This window comes from Myiozetetes cayanensis, unplaced genomic scaffold, assembly GCF_022539395.1.
Source record: "Myiozetetes cayanensis isolate MyiCay16 unplaced genomic scaffold, myiCay2020 scf1, whole genome shotgun sequence".
NCBI classification, from domain to species: Eukaryota; Metazoa; Chordata; class Aves; order Passeriformes; family Tyrannidae; genus Myiozetetes; species Myiozetetes cayanensis.
Genome location: NW_026086604.1, coordinates 89,682,205 through 89,706,287, shown reverse-complemented (window position 1 = coordinate 89,706,287; position 24,083 = coordinate 89,682,205). Strand labels below are relative to the sequence as shown.

At 37.7% G+C, this 24,083-nt stretch overlaps 1 protein-coding gene across 5 annotated transcripts in view; it reads left to right on the top strand.

The window, feature by feature from the left end:
- Window positions 1–24,083, top strand: part of KIF13A (kinesin family member 13A) — a 108,570-nt gene that overhangs the window by 25,730 nt on the left and 58,757 nt on the right. For all 5 annotated transcript variants that reach the window (XM_050321028.1, XM_050321020.1, XM_050321011.1 and 2 more), the window contains 2 exons: window positions 15,611–15,623; window positions 22,256–22,316. In XM_050321028.1, the coding sequence (XP_050176985.1) occupies window positions 15,611–15,623; window positions 22,256–22,316 (74 nt within the window). The remainder of the gene's footprint in view (window positions 1–15,610; window positions 15,624–22,255; window positions 22,317–24,083) is intronic.

Genomic DNA, 24,083 nt, shown 5'->3' with positions numbered 1-24,083 from the left:
ACATTTGAAAAAGGGGATTTTATAATTAGGCCCAGGCTTTTACTGCAGCCTTTGTGAAGATTTTTCCTGGCTACAGATGTGCAGAGCAGCATCCTACTTGCTCCATTCTTGTTTGCTCAGCATCACACTGCTGTGACAGCGTTGCTTGTCAATGCAGATTTTGAAGAGACCGTTTTATGGTTGCTCTTTGCGTGTCTCTTCTGTTAACGAAGAGAAAGGTGGTCCTCTGAAGGAGCACACCCCGGGGACAGGAGAGGCAGTAGCGATGCTTGTGCAGGGCATGTGTCTACAGTGCTGTCACTGTGGTGCCTTGTGTTGGGGTTTCAGCTGAGGGGCTGTTGATGCCTCTGAGGCCCTTTATACCTTCAGCTGTGTACACGGGAACCTTTTCTCGCTACTGCTTGTGCTGCTGCAACTAGATCCGGTGGGATAGAAGTTGGAGATAATGAGTACTGTCTGCTTCTGCTGTCTACCACTATGATACATGGAGAAATAACCGCTGGTTGTCATTTTCTTCTGTAAGGAGAAAAGAATCTTTCTCTTCCACTTGCCCTCCTTTTCTCTGTCTTCTTCCTTTCTTGCCTCTGGAGTAGAATGTTTTTGCTGTTTGACAAGCTGGGGTTGCATTTGATGTTATGTATACAATGTTATCTTCCAGAGGATTTTTTTATTTTTGAATGAGAGAGGATTTAAGAAACTCTTGATGCTTTTTGCAGTGCTGTACAGAAATTGTATCTATATGTAACAGAAAAGAGTTACTGTGCTCATAGTAACTGAAGTAATCACCCTAAATGTCTTATACAGATTACTCTAAATAAGTGCCATTTGGAAAAGCTGTATTTCTATTAAAAGGTTACAAATTCTATGTATCCTTATGTTGTGCATAAGGATATCCTTATGTATCCTTGTGTATCCTTATTTTTGGCTGAGCTTGACAGTAATTTTTATACAACTGATCCATAACTAGAGTAAAAGACCTTTTGGTTTTATCTGTTGGGGTAGATTCCATTACCAGAGTGAGGCTGTTTAGATTATGGAAGACACATTTAATATGAAATAATTGCTTTTGCGCTTTTTTGTTGACTAGTTAGCTACAGGTGTTGCACAAAGAAGGTACAAGTGCATTCACTAGGGCATGCAAAGAACATCCATTTTTGTGTGAGGTAGTACAATGGACATTAAATAAAAACAGAATTGCAATCCTAGAATGTAGCACCTCAATTTATGCTATAATAATAGACGTGGAAAGCTGTATTTGAAGGAAACTTTTGTATGTTATATTCATCTTCATCCTCAATATTTGGAAAATGAGGGATAGAAAAGCTAAGATGTTTTTAAAATTTCCCACCACAACCTGTTGAGAAGAAAACTGCAAATAAAGCAAATATTTTTAGGCCTTTCGATTATGCAGCAAAAAATACTGTCTCTAACCTCGCTTTTTTTTCCTGGAGTACAATTTCTTGGAATTCTTTTGAATTGGATGATGCCACAAAATCTGTTTGCAACATATTTAAACAAACAAACAAAAATAGTGAGTATTGCTTCATGTCCCAAGCTTTAGATTTGATTGTGCAGACAGGTCTTGAGATAGAAGGATATTTTACTTTCAAAGGATATTTCAAAACTCAGTACTGTCACTTTGGTCTTAGAGTATTGTATAATTTCTTTTTAAAAATTGCGCTATTCTTTTAATCTGCATCTTTTTCTTCTGAAACAACCACAAAAGGTGTCTTAGTAATGGCATCATAATTTCAGATAATTGGAAAAAGCTGACCAAGGAATTCTATAGTTAACTTATCTGTTAACTACACTGTTAATTTAGTTAAAAAAATTAGTGTCTAGCAAAAGCATTGATAGCATTTTTTAGAGTCAGACTTAATTATTTTCCACAATCCTTTTCAGCACTTCCTATGTGAATGGTATTGGTTGCATAGTTTAATTGTGATTTCGTACACAATTTTCTTCCCTTTGGAAGGGAAGAAAACGCTCTTTCTGCAAGTTTCCTTAGCTTCATTTTGCAAAGACTTCTGAGAGATTCAATATTCAGATTAATTTTACATGTTCCAGTGAGTTATTTTAAGCTATCAAGGCACTGATACTTGTGCTTCAAGTTTTTTGGAGGAGAAGCAGCCAGTCACAACCTATGGGCTATGACTTTTAATTTCTCCCAGTTAATTAAAAATGACAGACCGAATAGGGATGAGGCATGTGTCCAGCTAAAATCTTCTCTTTCACCACTGCACATTTTGTGTGGAGTCCTGAAGAGCTGTCTGCTTGGTCTGGTTTTTCTTCTTTTATAAATGAAGGGCTGAATATGGGTAGGATGGAATATACTGGCAGCACGATGCTGCTGCGGCCGTTGTTAGAGCGCAGCAGCCACAGAAAGTCGTGGGAGGACCTTCAGATGGGTTGTGGCTGGATGATAAAAAGGTACATGAAACTTGCCGTGAAACACAAAGCTCTTCTGACCTTACGTACCCAGCCATGGTTTCTGGATTGCCTGTTCTCAGATGAATCATTTTGGAGTTTTGCTCGTTTAAGGGAAACATCAGCTTAGCACTCAGCACATGGGTAAAAAATGGAGAGAAACTGTCATGACCTACTGTCGTGACCTTCCTAGCATGTCAGGAAAGAGCAGGGAATGAGGGAGGAAGCTTCATGTCTCTGTGCAGCTGCAAAGTGCTCTTGACTGTTGTGCTTTATTCTGCCCCTCCTGTTTCAAAAAGGTGTGCTGGGACTAGGAAGAGGTAGAGAATGGCAGTAAGGGTGGTGAACTTAAGAGACCACTTTTACATGAGGAACCAATAACAAATTAAGAAGTGTTTGGTCTAGATAAAGACAGATGAGTAGGGAAAAGGGATATGGTTAGAGATCTGTACACACATAAATAGCAGGAGAAAGAATTTACTGTCTATTATCTTACAGGAATGGTGGGACTTAATCTCTGGTGGATTCAGAACAAATACAGAGATATGCCCATAATTAAACTGTGGACTTTTGTCACAGAATGGTGTCACTTTTAAAAGTCCATCTGATTTAAAAATTGTTATATAAATTAATATTAAAAAATAAATCATTGAAGGCCATTAAGCTTAAACATACCAGTCAATTCTGTCTGTGGCTTCTCACTGCCCATGGCTGGTGAGAGCATGCATGTTCTGCAGCTGACTAGGCTGCTGCTGAGTCTTCTGCTGTATGTTCATCAGGTGGCTTGATTAAAGAGTCTGATGGCTGTCAGAGGCAGGGTCTGCCCCTCCTGTGATGTGGCAGTGGCCTGGCAATCAGCACAGCTTCACCCCTCTCTGCCTGGTTTCATGTTCCCAGTTGCACACTGACGTTTGCTGTGTACATTCCCTGCACTGGTACAGCTGGTTTCTGGTTCTGTAAACTAAACCAGTGAAGATAATTTTTCAAATAAAGAATGGCAAATCAAACTAATGCTCCCTCCTGACACTCCCCTCAGCTTGCAGCTGTCTGGCAGAAGCACAGCTGAATGTGACAGACTGTGGCACGGAGCTGGGAAGAAGAAGTCAGAGGAGAGCAAAAACTTCTTAAACTGGCTCTGCCTCTTGAACAATTACAGTGAGGTGTTCTTAGAGCAACTGTTGCCAATGTCTTTTAGTCTGAAGCTTACTCATTCTGCCTCAGACCTGAAACACAGCATACACAACTGAAACCTTACCTGTTTTTCCTCCTCCCCCATCCCCTGCAGAAATAAAACCTGCAGCCTAATTAAAGATACAATCTCTGCTTTCAAAGTTTTTGTTTCTCTGTTTCTGATCAGAAAGAATTTACCATTTAAAGTATGTCTTCATGTTTCAAAAAATAAAGCAATTTCTATGGTTCTTGCCTCCTTTCTGATCCCTATTCCAAACTGAAATGTGTCATGATTCCTCCTTTTGCAGTGCATGGAAGACCTAGGCAGTGGCTCTTCAAGAGTACTGAAGGAATACAGCAAACACTGGAAAGAGTTATGCTTTCTATGCAAAGAGATTTTTGTTTCCATGTTTTCCAAAGGTTTTAAATGTGAATGTTTCTTCATAAACAGTTCCATATGAATGCAACATAGGAACTATGCCATTCTAAACACTCCTGGTAGTATTGGGTTTTGGAATAGCATCAGATTTGGTAGTGTCTTGGATTTTTGGAGTATTCTCTACATTTGAGATTCACTGTTTTTAAGAAATATGAATTCAAACTGATTTGAAGTTAAGATGGCTAGAGGACTGCAGAACCTCTGTACATAGAAGTGTGTATGCTTAGACCTAGGAGGGAAATATAACACGAGAGACATGTAGAAAGTCGAGTTCAACTGAAGGGTTAAATTACAGGACAAGAACAAAAAAAAAAGAGATTAAATTTCTTCACTGTCAAAATTTGGGAAAGCTTTCTGGACAGTAAGACAATGAATGGTCTTTCATGAGGCAGAACAGCATTGACTTCGAATTGCTCAGACTCCATCTCAAAAGACTTCATGACATCGTTACCTGTGACAGTTGTAGACTATATGACCTGGAGATTCTTGCTCTATGTTTTATTGCTCTGTTTAACCAGCTAATATATATTGGCAGATGTAATCTAACTCTTTAGCTGTAAGAACAGATATAACTGATTTTTTGTTTCTGTCTTTTCAGGAAATACTGAAAATGCATTTTACTTCTAAATAACTCTCTGATCACATTAATGACTTGTGTGCCATTATATTGTGACCTCTTTCTAGACTTTCTAAAAGCCATCAACGTCTATGAAGTCTGAGATGACTGCTGTTTCTCTTATGCTATCTTGTACTGTTCCCTAAAACTGCCTTCTTTCTGTGGTTGTGATACTGTGAGTCATGACCATGTTTAGTTTTTGAAATTGGCATTTCTTATATTGAAAGCTGCTTGTAATACTTTATCAGGAATTTTTCTCTTGACTTGCACTGTAGTATTGCTGTTTGTTTTCAAACAAATTGAAATTTTTATGGGACAGAGGCCAACTCTTTTGCATATTGTAAAAATGAAGTCTATTGTAACAAAATAAATAACTATAAATTATGCCCTTCTTCTACTTTTCAATCATGCACTACAATTGCTTGTGTTTAGCTGTGGATTCATTCTCCACTGAGGCACTTCAAAACTAGAACTGTCTTCTCTTAAGTTTACAATAGAGTCTCCAAGTAAAGTCAGCAGTAAATCAGCTGTGTTTTAACCATTTATATTTCTCACTTGCACATGCAAACTTTTTCTTTTAAGACTTATTCAGCATTTGTACCTTATCCCTTCTCAGTCTTACTGAGTTTTTCTTTCAGTTTGTCTTTAAGCATTTAATTTCCACTGGAGCTGTACAGAACTATTACTTTCTTAGTAATGACTATGACCATCTGCTTAGAAACAGAGAAAATAGATATTAAATTAACCTCCCTTCATCTGCCAGAGCAAACTAGAATTTGCTACTGTGATGTTAAAAGTAATCCTGTCCCAGCTCGTTCACTAAAAATCAGTAGGTGAAAGCTGGATGCCAGTCCTTACCTGATAACATCACTTGATGGGCACAGTGAATCATATTCTTCACAGCAGTCTGCCTGTATCTTTTTGGAGATGTGAAAAAATTTTGGTCATAAAAGCCAGGTGCGAAACCCCACTGAAGGTTACTGAGCTGCCACAAATTTTATACTACATTGAAAATTTCTTTATATGAAGCTGCTGTGTATTGGTTGGTGTGGGGAGCACATCATCTAAGGATTTCTAGAGGTGGTTTTTTATTGACTTCTTAAAATTGGCACAAGTTTGTTACGATAGTAATGGTTACAAATTTCTGAGTCGCAAACCTTTCAGATCATCTCTTATATTAACGTTCATGCTACTGCTGAATGCCACAGTATCTTTGAAAAATTGATTTTACCTTTTTTCACAGAAGGGTTGAGATTGGAGGCCATCTGTTTCAACCCCACTGCTCTAGCAGGGCCACCTAGAGCAGATAGCGTGGGACTGTGACCAGAGGGCTTTTGAGTATTTCTAAGAAGGGAGAGTCCAGAACCTCCCTGGCAACCTGTGCCAGCGCTTCATCACCCTCCCAGTGAAAACATGGAACCTCTTGTGTTTCAGTTTGTGCCCATTGCCTGTCTCCCTCCTCTTTAGATCCTCCCTTCAGGTATTTATATACCTTGATGAGATTCCCTTTGAGCCTTCTCTTCTCCAGGCTGAACAGTGCCAGCTCTCTCAGCCTCTCCTCATGGGAAAAATACTCCCATTCCTAATTTTTAATTTTTGGGGGTTTTTTTGGGTGATTTTATCATTCTCCATCATACAAAGCCAGAATGAGAACATGAATTCAACCCTTTAGAATTAAATTAGACCTGGCAAAAGAATTCCCTTAACACTGGATTCACATATAATTTTAGTCTTTTAATCTGTTATCTGTTAACATAAAATCATCCAGTCTTAAGATGATCCTTGCTTTTTTAACCCTGTAAAGGGGTTAGACTCCTATTGTTACTACAGGTCTAAATATTTCCTATTTTGTTGTACTTCGTTTTTCAGTCCAGGAAGATTTAGGGATCTTGTTCATTTTTCCACAGTGCTCATTGCAGTGGTTGGATAAAAGTCTGATGTGTTTGTCACTCTTGTGATTTATGATTTACCATATGGCACCTGGCAAGGAGGTGGTTGTCGTTTCTACCAAGTACATGTTACATACATAACATAATTGCTGCTAGAGAGGTCCTGCCTTCAAGCTTTGCTGTAAAAAAAACAAATGCTTGTGGCTCAAATAATGATTATATAAGTTGTCACAAATTCACAGCTCATTGGAGAAGGAGGGGGGAACCTGTTAAATTCTTTTTCTTTCTCAGCTCTCTTGTTGTGTAGGATATGTTCTCTTTTACCTACCTGGTGTCTACTATAAAGGCATCTAATCTCTGTCTGAGGTCCTCAGATGAAAAAACTCTGAGTGCCATTGCAGTTACCACCCTTCTGTGCTGGGAATGATATATTCTTAAATTCTAGAAATCAGACCAGGTTATACCTTTCCCTTCTAGATTCAGTAACTTTGTGCTTTATGTCTTCTTTCTGTGAAGACTGCTACCTGCCTTGGCAGTTATTCTCTTTTTGTTAACTGATAAACTTGGAGCACACACTCTGAAGAATTTTTCTAGCCATTGGATAACTTTTGTGGTTCATTTCATGGTTACTAGAGCTGACTAGGCCTAAGCCTAAGCTTTGCAGAGATCAGTGAAAAGTCCTTTAGAGTTCCTGCTTGTATGACTGCTATACAGGAATAATCTCAGTACTTTTAAGTGTTGGTACAGCAACAGCTCTGGAGATCTTACTCCCTTTTTCTATTTATGTAGATTTGATTTGATTTGAATTTGAGTTCCTGATGTATTGTTCTACACAGTAAACCTTATTTATCCCATGAATCATCATCATCTCTTTTCTGCAGAGTGTCCACTTTCTGGGAAATGGTTGTAGTTGTTAACTCTGTCTGTTAAGCAAATAATGTCATCTCAAAGTCACCAAAGCAGCTGGTATTGCAACCAGCTGAGATAGAATATGTTTTTGAGTGAAGGCATGGAATTTGCTCTTCTAATATGTATTATCATCAAACCTAAGTTTTAATTTTAAATATGAATTAATGAACAGTATTTTCTTTCTGACAAGCTCATTTAATATTCATACCACTAAAACCACATGATAGTATGAAGCAAAAGTAGTAATTTGTGAATTTTGCTGAATCTGAGACGTTTTCGTACTGCAGTTAGGTTTAAAGAATGCTAACATACGTTTGCAGAGCTATGTGAAAGGATGAAGTGTCAAACCTAATTAGCATCTCTCTTGAAATCTCGTTAGTAAAATAAAGTAGATGACAACTGAATGATAATTTTCCATGTTGTGGTAAAAGAATGTGACAGTGAGACCTGAGGGTTCTTGTCTATTGTCCAGCTTGAACACCTGGTTAAGACTGGAGTACCTCCAACTTCAGTAACTTCTCAAATACATGCTTGTCCTGATTCAGCAGAAAAAAATATGCTTACCTTCCATAAAAAGAGTGATTCTTTTTCCAACTTTTTTTTCTGTTTACTGAGGGAAGTGATGTGTTAAAAACAAGGTTCAGATCCAGTTACTTTGTTAACACTTACAATTTAGTTCTTTCTAGTCCACAGCATTGCCACTGACTGGAGATCTTCTGTCTTCACCCTTGCCAATGAAGCTGTTGATTGCTCTGTGTACATCTTTCTAGCAAATTGTAATGCCTCAGTTTTGAATCAGCAAACTAACAAAACCCAAATTTAATTTATGAAATATTGTGTTGCTTATCAAATTTCCTTCACATGCCCTTGAAGGCTATCTGTCTTGGATTAAATACTGTATATAGTGATAAAATAGCAGAGTATTTTTCAAATAGCTTTGAGCACTACCTCCATAAGGGGTATATCCTCACTGATGTTTTGATGGTTCTTACAAGCATTTCTGAAGGAATTTTAAAGGAGTGGTAGTGCTGAAAGGGCACATTTTCCATTGGCGTTGGAGACTTAGGAGGTGGTTAATAGCTGTGAGTAGCTGACTCCAGTGACTGGTTGGGTGTGAGAGTCTCAATAGAGTTTGCCACAGAGTTGAAATGCCAGTTAATGCTTGGGGTGTTTTATCCTCAAGAGCACTAATAACAAACACAACAGAATAAGAATAGTGGGTGCCTGAGAAATGCCACTGCAGTTTTATTAACATTCATAGAATGTGTTTCTACATACTTTCCAGGACTCTGGCAGCAGTTTCATTGCAGTCAGGCTAAGAACCATTCATTGGAGACTAGCCTTAAAAGCTAATAGGTCTTGGGTGCTGAGATCAGATTCTTTTCCCTCTGCCTCATTTCCTCATCCTCATTAGCTAAACCTGATCAGGTAGTAAAAATCTCTTTGTTTAGTTTCTTGTGTTTAATTTCTTCTTCATTTTTATTGAAAAGGAGGGAAAAAGAATTGTTTTCAAAGGATCAGGAGTACTTGATAGTGTGCCTACCCTTGCTATGAACATTAGGTAGACTTGCATTCTTTTACCTTTTTGTTATGAGGCGAGCTGGATGTTAATAAGAGCAAGCTTGGTATACTTGTGATTGTGGCTACGTTGTAATTGTAATCGAGGTGGCAGGTTTTCATTACAATAACTAGAGTTTTGGATAAGTTTTGAACGAGTATGATTAAAGACTTGGGGAAAATGGATTATTTAACGTGGTAGATTCTATGTGGAGTCTAAGCAGTCAGGGCTGCAGTAGAGCTCTTTGATCTCATAGCAGAATGACAATTTTAGTTAGTTTTTGCCTTTTCAGTAAAACTAAGCAAATGAACTGAAATGGGATTTAAAAAACCCCCAAACATACCCCCCTACCAACTTATTTTATATGGGAGAGTATTCAGATTATTTTGTGGTGAGTTTTTTAGCAGAGTGATAGATGAATCTTTCTGCTAGTGGGTTGTAACTGTTCTCCTAAGCCAATTACTTTTTGCAAAGTGGTGTGCTGTTGCATATAGGATAGGTGTCAGCCCTTTTTTGGGCTGTCAGTAGTTGTTTTTACATGACACCAAGGCTTTTGTAAAGATTAGAAACACTTGAACTTCATGTCAACAAATTGCTGGCATTGGAATAATAATGCCTTGGGCAGTAAAAACAGTTAGAACTTTAGAGCGAAGGTAAGTTAGTGACTAATGATGTTCCCGGACAGTTGTCACTTTCTGTTTTCCACCTTGTAAATGTCAGAATATAATGCCTTTCACTTACTTTAACGAGCTTGTGTTGGTTTCATGACCTGTGGTTTAATTGCTGTAGTGAATGAACTCCAGTGCTCAGAGTGGAACCCTGTAATGGTGACATTTCCAGGCATTTTTTTCACTTCTTTCTTTGTCATGGAAGTCACTCTGCTACTGTAATGTCTATTTTGTTTAACTTGCACAGCAGTATTTGTCATTCGGATTTTGGTGTCCAACTTTTCACTTTGCATGTGGTAGGTTTCTATAAAGCATGTGAGAACAAATTATTATTAGAGTATGCATCTGTTTCTCATGGTGTTTCTGATTATGATCAACTACTACCTTATTATGCAGCCACTTGCTCAAATTGCTTTGCTTGTTAAAATACTTTTCTTTTGCTGTTCTTCAAAGGATTATTTCGTCTGTAGAGCAGACTTCTGATGGGTAGGAGGATTAAATAGACACGGGGCATGTGCTGTTCACCTTATGCAAGAATATAAAATAACTAATTATCTATATTTTTGTATATATGTGTGCTCACACGGTAAAATCACTCTTCCAGGAATCCTGGTATCGAATTGTGAGGCCAGCTTCATTAGTCAGCTGTACAGGAGGTGCCCCAGACAAGGACAAAGGTGGGATGTTGTTCCCTTTAAGGGCATCACCTCTGCCATCTACTTCAGTCTCCTTCTGTGTTTAGAAAATTCATGAGGGAAATGGGCAAACAAATGTCCTTTTCCTGTGTTCTTTGTAGTGATGATGTACTGCTAGTAGTTTGCAGTATATAATCATCTGAAACTGTTACTGTGGCAGCCTGCGATCTTTTCCGAGGTGCTTTAGTACAGTGTCCATCAATAATATATAGCCACACTTTTCAAGGTGCTTGGTATCAAGCCTCCAAGTAACAGCCTCTAGTGATAAACCGTGAGAGAAGGAAGGGGTCCTAGAGCTACGTGATCTTACTGTGAAAGATAGGAGAAACACTATCTCTCTGCTTCTACATAATTTACATTGTTTGCAGTTAGGAGTGCTGAGTGTCTGCTGTCTGTGCTGCAGCCACTCTGAAAGCTTCCTACACATGGATAAACAAACAGTGCTGTTACTTCTGTCCTAGACAGAGAGGTACACTTGTTCTGATGGTCCCACCACTGGTTTGTTCCCTTGCACTCTGCCTTTGAGTGAGTGTGCAAATGCACACTGCTGGTGATATACTCAGCCTGAGTTGTAAGATTTTAAGCCTGATTTTAGAAAACAAAACAAAATTTAAAACCCCTCAAAAATACTATATTATTTGTGTTGAAGAGCTGGTCTTTAGACTCCAGAGGTGCTGGAGCAGTGAAATGTAAGAAATATTATTTTTTGTCAGGATGATCTTTTCGATTTACTCATCTTTATATTTCCAGAGGAGAGAAAAAACCTTTTTTCAACTCACCATATAAAAACTTGAAGACTTTTGTCTCTTTTCTTGTATATTGATAGTTGCTTGTAATAATTCTTTTGACCAGTGAGCCTGAAGAGTGCATCACTGACTATGTAGCTACTTAAATGTAAACAATTGTATATTTGGGAAATCAGTGAGTACCATGAATTTGCTGCGGTTGCACATGTGATGAGAGCAAAAGGGTATTTCAAACTCAGTCTTAGATGATGACTTTTGGTATAGTCAGCTTACAAGAGCTGCAAAGTCATCTGGTTCATTCATTCATAGTATCTATGTGTGGTTATTTAACATAACTGGTTATGATTACTTCATCTTGATTACCTAATGTGAGAAAGGAAAAAACCCACTGAATACTTTCCAAAATCTGCAATAATTATAGTATGATTGTGACCTACTTGGCTTCTTAGAACAGCTGAATTGAAGTGAATTTGGTTATGTGAATGTTCCAAATAATCTGAAACCTGTTTTTCAGAGATGCCCTGGTCTCTGTCTCCTTTAATGTGGAGCACCAGGCTTTACACCTACGTTCTCATTTTTTATTGTACCTTGTCCCTACTGAAGGTGATGTTCTTAACTGGGGGTGAGGAGCGGGTGGGATAATGAAACCCCATTATATGGAATGGAGAGAAAAAAACAATTATCTGGAGGTTTTATTTATTTATTTATTTATAAAATGTTTTTCCTTCTGGTAGAAGTGACATTTGTTGGGAATGCTGAAAACGCTCACTAAGGGACAAGAAAGTTCTTGTTCTGAAAGTTATGAAGTCTTTAAGATGACAGTATCACACATTTCTGGATGCTCACAGTGCAAGAGTGTCTTCCAGTTGTGTGGAACTAGTTTTCTATATGACGAAAGAAGACTCCTGGGAGAGAATGTAGGTAGTTAAAAAGATAAAAAAGAAGAAGCAACCTTTGCTAAGGTTGATAAATAACCTTTGCTAAACAACCTTTGTTAAACTACTAGCAAAGTGCACTCCTCTAATGGTGTGCTGTCATAGGCAGTGGGGTAGTTGTTAGGGAGAAAATGTGAAGGCAGTCAGAAAGACTTCTCATTCATGTTCTGACATTGAACATGAGAGCTGACATTTTGTGAGTCACTTCTCTTGGCAAATGTGAGAAGCATTTTTAATTTTAGCAAGGGACAACAGGAAAAAAGTTTACATATTTGCACATTCTATAAATTGTTTTTCTTTATCTGGCTTAAAATTTTAGGTAGCTACACAGTCTGGGGTCTTCATGTATGTTAGCCAAGCAAGACAGGAGAGGCTTAGTAGTGTTGTGAAAGATAAAGCCTGAGTAGATACCTGCACCAGACACACTGCTCAGTAAAGCTGGAAAATCATTCTAGTGATATTTTACTAAAGTCATGATGGCTTAAGGACAAAGGCAGAAGCAAGTTCAGAAGCTTTGTGGTCACTGAAATTCATACTTTTCTCCTGGCCTATGAGAATATTTTTCAGGCTCTTGATGGTGTTTGCTTGGGTTTTGAGTTCCAGACATGTGAGAAAAGTCAGTCTTCTGTCTGAGAATGCGGGTTGAAGATGCCTATCAGGTTAAACCAAAACCTGTTGTTGTGCAGATGCATTAAAAGGTTAGGTAACTCTGATAATATCCCGAAGTGTATGCTAGCTGTCCACTTTAGAGGAGATTTTGTTGTCACACAAAAGATGTATTACTTACATCTTATCACTGACACCAAGGATGATTAGACATGTAACTAAAAATTTTTGGAAATAAACATTCTGATCATTGTATCTCTGGTCTCTTGTCCATACATATGTTGTGTGTGTGTACCTGCCTCCCCAGCCCCAGCTGTGTCACTGAATCACCACGTTTCTGTGGTCACTGTTTGGTAAAAATTGAGACAAATTCAATTATCTTTAAAACTGAAAGCTACTGTTTTCTAGGAAAGAAAAAAAACCAATTAAGTACCTATTAAAATAAAATAAAAAAGCAGACAAAAAAAATGTATGTGAAAAATTGACTGAGGGTAATGCAGGGGTTTATAGCACATCTTTAAGCTGTCACAGATGTGATTTCTGGTAAACTGTACACAGTTCTTTATTTATTAGTCTGAGTCCTCTACTTGAAGTAAGTATTTTGGAGTGTCTCCACCTGAATCACTGCCACGATAATGGTTACACTGAGTTGGTTAGCTGGAATTTCCAAATAGCTTAAAAATTTATCCTGTGAGACAATATAGCTGACTTACTCCAGAGGCCTTTGATCATATTGCTTTTGGTGATGCAGGAAGCTGTTGGGAGTTGCTTAAGTTGGTCTGGAGAGTTTGGAGCAGTAGGATGTGACATTATGGTAGGAAGCTGCAGCTCTTTGTGCTTTGAAACCCCTGAGATCAGTGATGCTACTGGGAAGCTCTGCTGTCCACCAGGACTTTAAAAAGTGGCTATTACGCTTTTTTTGAAATGGACATCAAGTTAGAGTAAGATGAGACTTCCAAAAAGGTAGTGGCTTATGTTGCTTAAGTAAACATCTTAAGAAATGTGTCAAACCATTTGTTTACTTTAGTTGTGTTCTGTACCTTTTCCAGTTAGGACTTATAAGAATGATCTCAGAAAAAAAAAAAAAAAAGTTGATAAACTTTGTGTTGGTTTTTACTTCAGCTAAACTGTTTAGGGCTTCTGCTGAACCCATACAGCAGTCTATCAGGAATTCTCTAAGAAAGCTGATGTATTCTGGAATTATTTTTCAAGATATGAGTGTATTTAAAAGCTTTCCAAAAGACCTTGGATGACTTGTTTCAGTAGGAACTTCTTTTGGAAGTTTTGAGCTGGTGCTGGGACTCTGTCTGGACAAGCTGATAACACTGGACTTGCATCACATCTGAAAGCGATGATTAAAATGAAAATATTCAAGGTGCAACTAAATGTATTTTTCAGTTAGATAAGGGTGCATTCTGCACAAGTTCTGAGCCACCTGTACATGAGCTAACCATGGACTGAGCCTGAGTAGCCACCATTAATGAAAGGGTAAAGCTGCGGCAAGTGGTTTAGCTCAGAGGCAAATGATGTTTGCATTACACCGGTACTCTGTACCAGCTATGTAACTTCTGGTTCAGGCAGACGTGTCATCTAAGGTACGAGCTGAGAGTAGGCAGAAAAGATTGCATAAGGTGTGTTTGTGGATTTGTGTCCCTTCAGCATCTTTTGCTGAGCTCTTGTATTGTGGGTTGCTGAGAAAACTGCTCAAAGTGTTTTCTGTCTTCCCCCCACCTCCGCCTCCCGACTTAGTGCAGTTGGTATGCATAGTCTGGTGGATGAAAGCATGGCTTGGTCCCACGTGTTTCTGCACTGAGAGTGTAGCCTCTTGATATCTTTGAATTCTGTGTAGTGTCTGTTGCTATACCTTTCATCCACACCCTTATCTCATAAACCTTACAGTGTTCTCTGCTTGTGTTGTTTGTCTGCAGACAAAGGTCTGTAGACCTTTCTGGTTGTGTTTTTTGTCTTCATCCATATTATTTTTCCTTCTTTCATCCTTGCTTTCTTCCCCTTCATGTGAAGAGCAACTGGAAATTTCTTCTGTGTATCATTTCAGGCTTATTTCAATATATAATTGAAACATATGCCTCAGGTTGTGGTTTTGATGAATGGCTTGTCATTCTGCACTGTATGTTCTCCTCTCTTGCATTGCCATTAGTGAGCACAGGGCTGCATAGTGAAACAGGGCAGTGATCTCAGTGATCTCACTGAAAACCAATCACACCAAAAAATCCTCAAACTGATTTAATTTACAATGTGGCCATATGGCTGCCAGCATAATCATAAATGCATTTAAGGACAAGTTGAAGTACTCTGAGCTGGTGTCTTTAGACTGGGGTTTGTAGTCCCTGTTTTATTTCTGACAACACCCATTGGAGTTACATGTGAAAGGTAATGGTGCTTTTACACTGGTTTCTTATGCTCTGAGTAGGCTTTCTGTAGCCAGGGAGAACATAGGTTTATTTGTTTTCACACCTCTGTAATCTCTACAATAAACATTTGTTTGTCTCTTACCTTGGTCATGCACGTGTAGCACTGCTGAAGTCAGTGGGGCTTCACCCTGGCACCTGGGTCTGCCAGTTTGCAGGCTCAGTTTACTTGCCACCAAAGATGGGCTGTGTGTTGGCTTCCATGACAAAACATATTCTTGTCTGCTTTCTGGAACTCAGTTCTGTTGGTTTTTATATCTATAAGGAATCTGACATTTTCCTTTCTTCTTTAACGTGAGACTGTATTAGTAATGAAGTACTTACTGGTTAAAAATCTGTGGTATGTGTTTTAAATATCTTCTGATTATTCTTAAATTCATTGTGGATTAAAAAAAAAGTTCAGATTATAATGATGGCATTCACTGACTTTGTTTCTTTTCTTTTTTTTTTCTCTCTTCTCTTTATGTGAATGATATATTCGTGCTTCTTGTCATCGTTGCTGCTTTTCTTGCCAATCATCTAGAAAACCACCTAAGGTAAGTATTTTGTCTCTCTTTACATTTGTATCTGCTTGAAAATGTTGAGCAATGCAGAAGAGTTGGCCATAGTGCTCTAGTATATAGGTCAGTACCTCTTGGATATTTAAAAAAAAATTATCTGTTCCTCATAATTCAAAGTTAAAGACTTCATAATTTCAGAAGAATATGTTTTAATCCAACTGACATTCAGGCAAGGCACATGACTTGCTTAAGCTGTGACCAGGAAAAGCCATAATTTTAAGGCATTCATAAAAATATTTTAAAAAGTAAGTAAGTATTGTGTGCAAAACATTTCATTGCACGCATTTCTGCTTAAAAGTTAAATTACTGTTCTTAAAAGGTGACAAAATGCATCCAGTGAGAAGCAAACCATTTTTGTTTGTACTGGATGATAGTCAGAAATCAATAATTAGTGTAAAAGTTGCCAAAGTACACCAGAGTTCACCTAGAAAAAGTTGTTTGTTGTGATGAGGAAGGGCAGGAGAAAAGTGTTGTGTACCTATATTAGGACATGAATACAGTTCTTCTATCAGTGCCAATTGATATATTTAACACTAGAGAGTTTGATCACTGTTAGACCTTTTTTTCTAAAGGGAAACCCCCCTCCTTTCTGTTGTAATTTCACCAAATAAAAGTGTTTTTACAAGAGCTTTCATTTTCTGCAGTACATCATTTGTGTTTTATTATAAGCAGATAAAGTTATTCTCAACATTACGTAAAAGCTCAATTATGGCCTTGTATTTCTTTGACAAAACCAGAACAGCTGCACGCTTGTGCGTAAATGTCGCATTATTGTTAGATATAGTTGGATGGTCATTAATATCCTCAAGCTATAATGCTGAAACTTCTGATGTTATGTGAAATGTTTTTCAGTTTGAGACATAATAAGGTTCATGCCATCAGTGGAAAATAGGCTTTGTTGAGTTTGTGAGGGTGTGATATGAGATTTGGGTATTACTTGATTTATACAGGTTTTAGGGTACTGCATGTGGTTGATCTTCAGAGTAGGATTTTTAAAATAAAACTTTAGAAATATTGGAATTCTCCTTGTCCTTAATGAACTAGCTTATCATCAGCCATGGATGAATTATTTTGCCAATTCAGCTTGGTAGCTCAGAAGATGTGATAAGAAAATTTATTATAAGGATGTTAGGATGCTTTGCTACTTCTACAAACATCACATTTAAGTATCATTTTGTGACAAAGGTAAAATGGTTGTTCTGAGCTGAAATCTGTGAGCTGTGCCCTATGCCCCCTTCAGATTTTCTTTCCATACTTCTTCAGCCCTGTTGTAGGTCTTGTGTTTGTCACATAGTAACCAGCTTTTTTTTTTTTTTTTTCAGTTCTTTAATCATTTACATTAAACTTACTGGTGTAGACTCTGTTTGCTCTTTCCTTATGAATCTCCTTTATTACTTATCTCCATCAGCAGTTGTAATAGGCATGTAGGAGCAGCTGCCCCATGAATAAAAATTTCCCTTCCTCAGTTATCCCTTCCTTTTCTTTATAGGAACCAGGTAGTCCCATAAGTCACCATAGTCAGACTGACTGCTTCTCAGTGAAAGCAGAGTGTGATTAATTGGCCATCTGTTGGTCAGATGGCATTGGCTATTAAATATTAGCCATACATTTGCAATATTTTATAGCTGCATAGACAATATGTTAGGGGTAATGTTCAATCTAGGTAATGCATTGCTAAATTCAAAACCCAGACTCTGTCTAGCCTATACTGAGAATTAGACTTCAAAACAATAATGAATGTGAAATTATACTCCTTTTTAAAACTAATTATGTAATTTGGCTTAGTCTGGCAAGCAGTTGATATTGGATATGGTACTCATTACCTGTAAGTAGTTTGCCTAAGTATACTTGCATACATGAACTCTTAAAATTTTTAATTCCTCAAGCATTGATGAGGGCCCTTAATGAGAATAAGTTCTGCAGAATGGTGTTTTGGCTGTTCAAAATGTGAATACGTATTTGCTGTCTTTTCAGATTCTGTGAGAAGTTACTGCTGCGTAGCAGTCAGACAAAATGACTCCTCTAGTTTAAGATCCTCAATTTAATTTTTAAGCCACAAGTACAGGTGATTTTGAGACAAAACTCCAGATTTTTCACAGATGTACACAATGGATGCGTGGACCTTCATCCTAGTTTGCAGGAAGCCATAACCTCTAGCTGTCTCCTTAGCAAAATAACCAACAGCTGCCTTAAACTGCTATAGGTGTCTGCTGAAGGAACCAAAGACACATATCTTTCACTTTTCTTAAACTTTGTGGTTACCACAACAAGTCTTTTGTTTAATTTCCAGTATTTGCTCCAAGTACAGTTCTCTCTAACCTAGAAAAGGCCTACATAACTCTTTTTACTTAGGGTAATGTGAGCACTTAGAATAATTCTGGATACAGTAGTACCAGGATCTAGTGCTTCCCACCTAATTCTTTCTTGTAGCATTCAATTTTTATATGTTTGTGCTCTAATGTTTGTGAGGTAAAATTCTTATAATGAATATACAATGAGTACCTACTCTAGCTCATATACTGATTTTTACTATGGTTTCCACTCATGCAAGACTGCCCTGTAGCTCTGTCTGTTACTTGGCTGTTTCTGAGATGTCTAAAACACTAGTCTAAACTTTTTTTTACAACTCTCATACAACACAGACTAAAAATACTGTGCAATGTCAAACACTGGAATAATAGACCTGGGAGAAAAACTACCCCGTTCATCCCTTCATTCAAAATTTTTTGTTTATAAGCTACTAGTCTACTGTGGCAGGTTCCTGGCAGCTTCCTTTTATCCACCTTTCTGTTTTAGATGCTAGAATGAATTATGAGGCATAGAATCTTGCAAAAATAAGAAAATTTTGAGGCTTGTTTGTTAGTTCCCTGTGTAATTTGAAAACCCAGAATAATTTTGGGTCCAGTTGTGAGAACTGGCCAACACCCATGCAAACTTAAATCTGCTTGTAGTTGAATGCCAGTGCAGACATATGAGGTAGATGTATACCTGTCTTTCATGGTTTTACCATTTTGCTTGTCTTCTGAAAAATTGTTAAGCTTCCTGGTACAATGGCTATGGAATGGACATCAGGGCAGTAGGAAAGCAGAAGTACTCATCTGTTTAGTCATAGAGATGCAGAAGAGTAACTGAAAGTTCATCTTAGTGGAAATAAATCTTAGGGGAAATAAAGGTAGCAATTTTAAACTTTCAATTTCATGCAAAAAACATTTGCCTTTTATTTTTTTTTAATATTAAGCACCTAAATGGAATAGATTTTCCAAAATGTAGTTAAAAAGTAGTTCATATGAGGTGCTTGAAATTTAAAGGTTCTCTTCATGTCACAGATATCTCTGTTCAAATACTTTTCAATAGTAGTTTTGATATAGTTGATTGATACAGTTTTGATATGAGCTGGTAAAGATCTTTGATAAAAAAGCATTTTCAATGGCTGGTACTGCCCAGTTTGAGAATTGGCCATTGAGTCTGACACTTGAACATTAACAGAACTTCTGATAGCTTTGATGGTCAGGTTGACAGGGGGTTTAATACCTTCTTCAGGGAAAAAATTAATAAGAAAAAATAATAATTATTCTGCACAGTTCTATCAGAAGAAAAAGTAATACCCACCGTTTCTGTTTTCAAGAAAGAATAATCAATGAGGATGGGAGAAGGAAGGGAGAACATTAGAAAAAAGTTAAAAGGTTTCTTCTTCATAGCATAGCTTCTATGTCTTGATCCCGAGTATGCTCACATGCTCATCTTGGGACTGCATGTCCTGCCATTCCTACCCTGGGGTTTAGGGAAATATAAAATAGTTATCTTTTTGATCTTCTTTTCTGAAGAAGGGTCCCTGTTCAGGTAGGGCACTGTCCTACAGGTGTTTCCTATAAAATGCCTTCCTCATGTACACATGGAAGAGCCTTGCTGACTAGGACCAGGTATCTTGTTCTTGCATGCCTTATTTCTTACCCTGTCAATTCTTGCATTTGCAATCTGTTTTCCCAAAGGTCTGAGTTGTCCAGAAAATTGTTTTGGTTGGGTGCTTCCTTAAAGTATGGTTGCTGGGAATGTTCAAGGTAGCTGTTTTGTCATCACCAGTCAAAGTAATTTTTAAGTGTTCTTCTGCCAGTTTTAACGGAGGGGGGAGTTTTGCTGCAGCTGCTCTACGTGTTTTGCAGTTAGTGCATGCCCTAGCAGTTTCTGCCTTTTCGCCTGACTCTTTAAAAAAAAAAAAAAAAAGTAATCTTGTTACTTCTGTTAGAAGGATTTGGCAATTCTCCAAAGCAGATTTTATAAATAGACTAAGTCCATGCCATGGCTTTTTATGTTTGTTATGAAAACATACTAAAATGCTATATTTACATTTGTTTTATCTTGAGGCAGAATTTTAATCTTCCTATTGCATAATCATTTTTGACCTTTTAAAAATCAGTCTGACCAATTTTTATCTCTTTAAAAAAATCCCAATAAAAATTGCTTTTCTATGAGAAATTCTTGGCTATAAGCACATATTTTAATTTTAAGAGTCTCTTTGCAAAATGAGTGTTTAAATTAGAAGTCACTAATGATCCTGACGTGATTTTCCATGTTAACCAAGGGGAAAATGCATAGGACAATAGATTAAATTGGCCTACAGTACTGCTGTATTGACATTTAAGTCATTACACATGAGCATGCGTAGCTGGGTAACCTCTTTAACTGATCTGTGTGATCCACTGTAAATAATGCTTAGTTTTAAGGGGGAAGAATTAGCATCTGGTAGATTTGGATCGTTACAATAGGGATTTTTTTTTGTAATTGAATTGCTTGCCATTTGATCATCGTAGAGATTAGGCATTGTAACTAAGTCCTGTGAGGAAAACTTCCATAGGGTATGAGAAGAGAAACAGTGGTTCTTGGACTACAGAATTTAGGGAAAGGGTTAGAGGGTTCTTATTGATGGCAGATTTTTATGCTTAGATTTGAAGTATGATGATCAAATGCACAAAAGTAATTTAAAGTGACCCCTACTTACACAAATGCCTGAAGACAAGGTGAAGTAACTGCTGTGTTTTACTTGCGGTTCAGTGGCCAAATTTTGTCTTTGACTCAGTCACATCAGGGAACATTCTGACTCATGAAGATGTCTCCTTCTATTTGTGCTGCAGTAATGACTCAGGCCTCCCTTTAGATTATTATTATGGGTTTGTTTGTTTTCTCTTCAGAAGGGAATTCCAGAACTCATTTCACTCTTGTGGACTAGGTGTTGTCTCAGTATTGAGTCTTCCCTCAGGCCATTTGATGTGTTTTTCATCAAACTGGAGGGAAGGGAAGGAGGTGAGATTACTGTGCTAACCTGGTTTTATCCTTCTGGAATATTTGCAGCAATAGACATTTTGGGAAGATGTCTTAGATTAGATTACGACATATCTGTAGATTAGATTGCATAGTAACTTTGAATAGCAGGGAGTTCAAGACGTTCTTGATCCCCAAAAGCCAAAAGAAAATGATCCTCCTTCTTCCTCACCTCAGGACTTCTCTCTAGGGAATTTGGGTGTTTCTTCTGCTAACAGAGCCTGTGGCTGTTGTTCTACATTAACATGCATGGTTTGTCTTACTAAGGAGATCAGCTTTTGGAAGGCCAGGCAAAGAAAATCTTGACCCAGGCAAAGTTTTATTAAAAAGGTTGATTTGAGATTTTCCCCACCTTTTGTGCTCCCAAGGCAGAAAGCTAAACCAGAATCAATATCTTTAACTCATCCACAGTCAGTTTATCATGGCAAAATGTGGAGAATACACTGCAACTTCGGTGTGTTTGTGGCCATATAAAGCTGTAAAAAAACAATGGTGTATGTCTACACCATGATGTTCCCAAATATGCAGAAAAGGGAACTTGGATCTAGTCCCAATGTGTTAAGTGGTTTTACAGGACACTGTTCCAGGTCTGCAAGCCCTGTGAGCACAATATTGAACCTCATTCAATTTCTACCTAGCCCTAACTCTTTACTGAAGTGCTTTTAAGTGATCTTTTTATTAGAGCAGGCTCTGATAGCTTGTCTCTCTAATGGAGCTACATTTGCTATTTGTAGTTTCTGAGCTTCCTCTGCTGAGATGCAGTACTGTGCTCTTGATTTAGGCAGGTAGTCTAATACTGTTTATTTACTCCTTAAGGCTTGTAAGTAGTAGTGATCTTCATTGAGTATTAGAAAAACTTGTAGTTTAGAAAAACTATTAGTAAAACTTTTGTGCATATTGTGTTGATGTCTGCCAAATGGTCATCTCACCAAATTCTTTATATTGAGTCCTTGCGGTGCTGTTTCATTACTGTCGGCAGAAATGTTTGTTAGTGTTAGTACCTGGAGAAAAGTGGAGTTAATTGTTAGGTTTTGGCTGTGTTTTAAAATCTGCATTAAGGGATAGATTAAGGAGTATTTTGTATAGTAGTATACAGACAGAAAAGAAGTACTGGGGTTTGCAACTCTCAAGATTTCACAGAAGTATTCCTGCTGTTGAAACATCTTTATAGTTCTGATTTAGGATCTACAGAAACAGTAGACTCTAATTACACAGTCACGGATATGTCCTGCTTTAAAAGAAATGCCTTGTAGCCAGAGGATCCTAATTTCTGTTTTTATGTGCTTCTGCAGGTGTTTGCCTTTGATCACTGCTTCTGGTCCATGGATGAATCAAACACCACAAAATATGCAGGTAAACTATTTTCTATACACTGGACAGTGGAAATAATTTGAGAACATGTGAGAGTTTGGGTCTTTGTTTTGTGGAGTTCATTTGGTGGGTTTTTTTTTGCATTGTGGAGTTGGTTTGGAGTTTTTTTCTGCACTTTGTACTGTGATGCTCAGTTGACTTCTTCACAGAAGCAGGCATCTCATTTTTGCAGAATTGAATCATCTGAGTGCAAGGCCTCAGATGAGAAGGAATGCAAATTTTAAAGTACCCAGTACGCTGTTCAGGAGAGATGCTTTTACATCTAAGCTATAGTGTTCTTTTTATCACCTGGAAGAGCTTTTTGTGGTGATTGTTTCTGCTACTTAAAATTTCATTTCTGCAGTCAGAAATTTCTTCTGATTGGTGCTAGTGATGTGTTTTCAGTGCTCTACATCTCTGTACTTGAGAGGGGAATAAAGCATGTTCTCCTCAGATGGTATGGTTATTTCAGGTCTTTTAAGTCATTCATAGTCTGATCGTTCATCCCTAGTGTGTTTTAAGCAGTCAGCTTTGTGATTTCTTCCTTCTGAAAGCTGGATAATCCATGCAAGATTGTAGTTTTCTCATAACTGGATTTTGGTTATTAGCATATTCATATTTTATAAGAGGACTTCTTTTGGTGGAGAGAGCTCTGAACGCTGCAATCTCAAAGCTGAGAAAGGAAAGGAAAAAAACCCAGCATTCAGCTTAGTTATTTATATTATGAAATTTTGTGACCCATAAGATCTTGAAGGTTGGTAGGGTTAAACTTACCTCAAAGTTTGACACCAGAGGTCTCATAAATGAACTGTCATATATGTGTGTTAAAATATATCTCTGACTGCTATAGCCTCTGGTGTGCAATTCCAAATCTTAAGGATTGCACTTGGTCATAGATTCCACTACATTTCTTAATTGCCTGAGCAAAGAAGCTTCTTCAGGGAAAAAAGTTCTGCATCGGTTCATCTTTCAAGAGCTGTGTTTGCACTGAACAGGTGCACGTAGTTCAGGCTGCTAGAGCCATCAGAGCACACATCAGCTCCTTATGTGTCTACACACCCCTGTTTCCTTTTAAAGGAAGGAGGTGATGGTGTGCACCCAGATCTTGGCCCCATGTGCCTCAAGTGTGCATGTGGGAGCTGCACCTGTTGTGTTATACCATGGTGATAACACATTTGCAGAGAAGAAAGAGAGCTAAGGAACACCCCTAACTTTTTTCTGTCTTGGTTTAACTCATCTCCAGGTGAATTCAGTGGGGTTCTAGGTCTGTTTATTTTTAATTTGAGTCAAAACAAGTTATCTCGAGCCTGTTTCAGAAGCTGTAATTGAATTTGTCTTATCTGAAGTTTCATTATTTGTATATAGATCAGCCTCTTTTTGTGCTGGTCTCTGGAAAGCTGTGGCTCACATCTCTTCCAATTTTCTTACTGTCCAAAAGTTATGAGGTGCTTTTTTGCCTAATCCAGTTTATGTTCCTGTGTGGAAAAAAAAACCCCAAAACAGTTGGTTTTTGTTTGGTTTTTTTTTTGTTGTTTTGTTGGGTTGTTTTTGTTTTCTTGGCAGGGAGGCTTTGCTATTGGTGGGTTTTTTTCCCTTTTCACAAATATGCAAAGAATGTGAGTTAAAAGACTTGTGTACGGAAAAAAACAATGCTTTCACTGATTTTTTTTCTTTTTTTAGTCATTGTTGTTGTATGGTCTTGAAGCTAACTTGTGACTTCCAGCCCTCATGTTCTAGAACGTAATGATTTTAACACAATATCAAAATAAA